We start from the raw sequence: 6,000 nt of genomic DNA on the forward strand, positions 1-6,000 counted from the left end.
ATTAATTTGAACTCGGATAGTTTGAAATCCTGTTAGTTCATAACCATACTTTGGTCTCGGCCATGGATATAGCGATTTACATATTAAGGAATTTCATTAGTTTGAAATACAGCTACTTCATAATTTGAAGTGAAAATTCTGTCTGAACTGTGATAAGAGTATGTTAACTTATTTGTTTAGATCAAAGTGCCTCCATGCTATAAGAGAACAATAGATCAAGGACAACTTTAATCTGATCAATATGACTTTGGTTTTACAGTAACACATTTTCAGGTGTCACCTTACCCATGGACTACCGTTTTTTTTCCCCTCTCATCTCATAAAATATGGCTGGTTTTCAGTATTGCAAGATTGGGCTACAAGTAGCAGATTGAGATATTTATAGGATTATAGGCTAGTATGTTTGGGCAAATTACTACCTTTTGGGCACTTTAAAAAAATAATTTGGGCTACATTTTGAGAAATTCTAGTTTACTTTTTATAAAATCTATCTGACAACCTGAAAGGTTCTCACTGGACACATACTGTTTACCTTCACATTTATATTATTTTTATTATTATTATTATTAACAAAAATAGCATCCTTTGTACGTATCCGTATTTCGTTGCTTAATAAATTACATCAGTTACATGGCATTTGACATATTGTACAGATATATATTAATCAGATAATAATAATAATCTCAGATAATTCAAAACTCGATAATTTGAAGTTGCAAATATTTTGTATTGAATTTTGAACAAAGGATTTCCTGTACTATGCAAAAGGGGAACACATTGAGAAACACAAATATAAGATTTATAGCAAAATAAAAGTGTTTATGTTGATTTTTTATAGACCTGTACGTTATTTTAAAACTAATATAATAAATGATAAGTGCCTTCATATCCTGAATTTGCATTTTTCTAGAAAGCAAAAAATATGTTAAATGAAACTACCATAATAGTAGTATTGAATATCTAGTTTTATATTTTTATGATGATTATGTCCTGTTATATTTAGTTATTATTGAACTTCTCAATGTACAATTTTTTGACTTGAAATGTTTCAGGACATATGAAAAATTTTATATGCACTGAAATAATTACTAAATAATTAGTAAATGGATGATAAATACACTACTCTGCTAAGTTTGGACATGTAGCTTGCAATCTGTCTGAATGTATTTTTGGAAGACTGTTAAATATGTACATGATCAAATATGCATTCTTGTGTGTTTGTATATTGTCTAGTTCATTACCATGTGGAATTAGACAATTTCTATAAATGTTGGAGGTTTTCATAGAAGAAATTTAGAAATATCAGTGTCTATTAGTCAAAATAACATAAGTTAAAACGTATTAACTAAATGGATTTTGAAAGATTTTATAAGAAAGTTTCCTTGATATTTATCAGTATGAGTATTGCAAATATAGTTATTCGTCCAATATCAGCAATAATATTATTACGAATTTATAATGAACGTAGTGGCCGCTATTCAACTTTCAGTATCCCTGGCCTTAATTTTGGTAAGTTATTATTTTGTACTTAAAATAAAATTTATTTCAATTATATGAGCTTATATAATTTTATGTACACCTTAGGACGGGGACCATATGAAGATATTGATAATCCTGTACCACAAAGCGTGCCAAAAACGCCCGTCGATACTGGAAGTCCAGTCCGCACCTCTCCCGATATACACGTACCACCACCATATGCACCACCACAGCAGTAACTTCATATAATTTTATTTCTAGTCATATTTTCTTAAATTTTATAAATAATAAAAATTAACATTCCTTCTTTATTTAAATAAAGAATTTTATTAAGTAACAATATGTATATTTTTTATGCCAGCATGGTCCAAACTTTTTTTTTCTTTTTAAGGACTGGAGGTTATCAAGCATAAGTGAGGGACATTTTTTTTAATAAAATGCAAGAATCATTTGATTTGAATTGAATAAATAGTGAATGTAAGTCTAATAAAGATACAAAAAAGTTTTTATAAATATCAAACAATGATTATTTCTTATAATCAATATTAATAAAATACTTTTTTATCAGTATAGCTTTTAGAAACTCTTCATTAGTCAATGATTGAAATTGTTATCAATGTAATAACTAGTCAAAATGTGGCCAAAAAATTACTCTATTTTTATATAATTCTGTTTATAAAAATTACATATTTTTGTGTATTAATAATGATTGGATCATATAATACATGGTCATATAATTTCACATATAATGAACTTAGTTTTAAAAAATTTAAAAATTGTTGAATTATATAAAATAAAATATTGTTAAACTTGATTTTATTTTATTTTTTTTTACGTGTAAATGTTTTAAAAATTATATTCTAATAATAAATGATTGATTCAGAATTTTAGTTTTCTATGATTGTTATTGTTTTATTATTTTTATGCACAAATTATTATATGAGATTAAAATGAAAAATTTATTCTAAAAAATTATAAATTTTATTTTGCAATGAATTATCTCATTAATACAGTTATTAAAAATATTCTTTCAAGGAAAGTAAGTGAAATATAGTTTAATTAAAGTATAACGCTGGCTATGAATTGTATTTTGGACCATGCAAAACATCTAAATTTTTTCTATAATTTAATTTCAAAAACACAAGTTGTAAAATACACAGCAATATAATTATTAACTTTAATATAAACATCTGAATACAGTTTATATTTATAATTATAAGATATATTTTAAGGAGATGCATGTAATTTTTTCTTTGTTCATCACAAGATTGTCAAGCACATATAAGAAAACAAAGAAAATAATCAAACTTTCCTCCTGTTTTCTTCTCTGATTATATTTAATGATGATAGTATAATTGTTAGAAAAAGTACTTTCATCTTGCCTCTTAAATCCATGTTTAAGACATAATATCGATTATTTGTGTATACAATGTTTAGAAGTAGATTACAAAACTCAATCTGTGAAATGCAGAAAAATACTGACAACTAGATTTGTTTGTTATTTATCTATTTACTTTAAATATAAATCAATACAATCAATAGTAAGGCTCATGGAGCCAATGGGTAACGCCCCTGAATTTGAATTAAATTTCCAAATTGTTGAAGATAAAAAAAGAATTGTCAAACAATAGATAAAAACAATCATCATGACAGTTTGTATTAGTTGTCTAATAATTCTGACAATTTAGCAGTTTTAATAATAATTGCATACCAATTCAGTATGTTGTTTTTATTAAGTTATAACTATCATATTAATCAATATTAATGTGATTAGATTAGATGAAAGTTGAAATAAATTAATTTTTAACATATATTCAATTTTTTATATATAAAAAAAAAATATGCTAAAAATTATACAGTATACATAATATATTACTAAAACTATTATAAAGCTTATTAACTTTAGTCCGTATTCTCGCTGTGTGTTTTACAATTTTACAAAATAATGTAAAACTTTTTTTGTTATTAAAAAATATTTTTTGCATCATCAATGAAAAATATCTTAACTGAAACATTTTAAGTTTTTTTTTATACTGTTTGCTATAAAAAGTGTACAGTTTTACAGGTTACATTTATGATGAAATATATAATTGAAACAAATGAAATGCAGAGCATATGCTAGATGTACTTAAGCTTTCATCAGCTTTATTCCTTCTTCAGATGAAACACAAGTTAGGAGACATAATATTTTGTTATCACATTTTACTTTTCATTTGAAGAAAGTAAGCTACTATAGGTTTCTTTACTTATATATAAATTTACTACCATCCTTTTTGAGTTGGATTTATAGCTGTTGTTAAAACATGTTTATTGTAGAATATTACTGTATAACAATAAAATAATAATTTATGTTTGCCAATATTGTTTTAATTAAAATAGTGATTTTTATTTGAAAGCTACAATATCATTAAATTTTCTCTGGATACTTGTAATAATTTTAAATATAATTTAAAGAATTGTAGTCCTGATAAAACAAGAAAAATATTCTAGTATTTTGAATAATATCTGTCTGTTATTGGAATAAACGTCTCATTTAAATTTATATTCATTTACGTACCATAAATATTTCAAGATGATTTGAGATCTGAACGTCTTTATGCTGTATAAAATGTAAACATATATATGTTGAGGTACATTTATTAATAATTATTATTGTAACCTGTAAAATACTTTTTTATGTGATTTACATTCCAGCATTGTGCATATTTTATTCTTTCTTCAGACTTTGTGAAGTTTAATTTGAATTTATATTGTTCAAATATGTATATTTGTAAGTTATTGTGTGTAAAGTTGTTGTATAATAAATTACTAATATAACTAACAAATGTAATTTTTCACCATATATAAAAGTTTTTTAAGGCCATTATCATGAAAAAAGTTTATTGATAAAGATATATAAATATTTTCTATTAAACAATATATTTGTATTTAAAGTGTGCTTTTTTCTTCTCTTATATAAAATGTTAAATTGTGTTCTGTTACAAATGTTAACTCTTTCAATAATGTCAACACATACCATAAAATGCTTTCGAAAATGTCATAAAAACTTTATTTTTTACTTTTTAAATAATTATAGTATGTTGTCATGTTTATTAATATAATAATTTAAAATGAATGAAGACAATTTTCCTGTAAGTTGATTTGAATTAAATTGAAATATAAAAAATAAATTTAAGTGAAATGCCAAAATTATATGTATTTATTTTCACTGATATAAAATAGTATACTTTATCCATATTTTCTTTGAGTTATCTTAATAATAATGTGCATTTTACATCTTCAGAATTGCAGTAATTAGAATTTATATAATGTAATTTGTTTGTATAGTTTTTTTATATTGTGGTCATTATTCATGTAATCTCACATGATTTAAATTATAAATTTGAATATTGTATTTTACTTTTTTTTTATTATTGATAAAAAATTTAAACTTCTCTATTTAAATATAAACATTGTTATTATGAATATAGTAATAGTAACTTTTTAATAGCTTTCTTTTAGAATCCTTATATTTAAATACATTTGGTTTGAAAGGATAAATAATTTTATTATATTAAAGAATTAAATATGTGATTTATTTATTTATTTGAAAATGTACTGAGGAATTTTCCAGTACTTAAAGCAGTTTCTAAATGCAATTTATAAAACATTTCTTATAAAAATTTGTTGTTATAAATATGGTAAATTACAAAATAAAAAAGAAAAAAATGTTGTATATTCTGAAGAATACACTTTGCATTAATGCATTGAAAGCTGTAATAATAGAATGAATAAAGTTCATTCATTACATGTGTATCAAATTATTAAACCTTTATACAATTAGCAAACCTTTAAATTACTGATATTTACTGTTTAAGTGAGAGTGCTTCAGATTGTAGATAGATTGCAGAGAGGAAAAACATTTAAGCATTATGAAAACTAATGGTTTATTAAAAATACATTTCATTATAAAAATTTTTTTCCTATCTGTTAAAACAATTTTAGAATACATTGTCTAATACAGTATCTAAATTGAAAAGCTGTTTTAATGTATTTCTTGCAGTGAAGAAAAGGTTTCATTAATGCCCACAGGATGGAGCAAGAAAGAAAATTGCTCTCTCAGTGGCAGATCTCTTATTTTTTGACTCTGTTCTGTGGGCATTAACAGGAACTTTCTACAGGCCCATCATATGTTTGGCAACCTCCACAATATGGCAATCATTATTGAGGGATGGGCTCTGTGAAACACCACTCCCTGAGAAAACTCCAGGGAATGCTCGTCTGGATTCAATCCTGGGTCTCCCAGAGATGTAGGTTATGCCTTAACCCTAGGCCAGGAGTGGGCAACATTTGTAATTGTGTGTGCCAAAATTGCTAAATCTATGATATAAAATATTCTCATGTGCCAAGAAGCGGACCATATATTACATCACTTAACTCCAGGAGGAGAGGACTAAAATGTTGATAATGGTTGACGATGGAGGTGGTTGTGTGAAGATGGTGTCATCACTATCACACCTTTCTACTTTAGTAGCTGTCTTA

The 6,000-nt window shown here is 24.9% G+C and overlaps 1 protein-coding gene across 2 annotated transcripts in view; it reads left to right on the top strand.

Moving 5' to 3' along the window:
- LOC136971576 (type-1 angiotensin II receptor-associated protein-like) overlaps positions 1–5,266 on the top strand; it is a 42,937-nt gene extending 37,671 nt beyond the window's left edge. For both annotated transcript variants that reach the window (XM_067266042.1, XM_067266043.1), the window contains 3 exons: positions 1,397–1,509; positions 1,585–1,714; positions 1,871–5,266. In XM_067266042.1, the coding sequence (XP_067122143.1) occupies positions 1,397–1,509; positions 1,585–1,714; positions 1,871–1,892 (265 nt within the window). In that variant the 3' untranslated portion in view covers positions 1,893–5,266. The remainder of the gene's footprint in view (positions 1–1,396; positions 1,510–1,584; positions 1,715–1,870) is intronic.
- Positions 5,267–6,000: the final 734 nt, after the last annotated feature.

The sequence above is a fragment of the Centruroides vittatus genome, unplaced genomic scaffold (assembly GCF_030686945.1).
Source record: "Centruroides vittatus isolate TY-2023 unplaced genomic scaffold, ASM3068694v2 contig_2604, whole genome shotgun sequence".
NCBI classification, from domain to species: Eukaryota; Metazoa; Arthropoda; class Arachnida; order Scorpiones; family Buthidae; genus Centruroides; species Centruroides vittatus.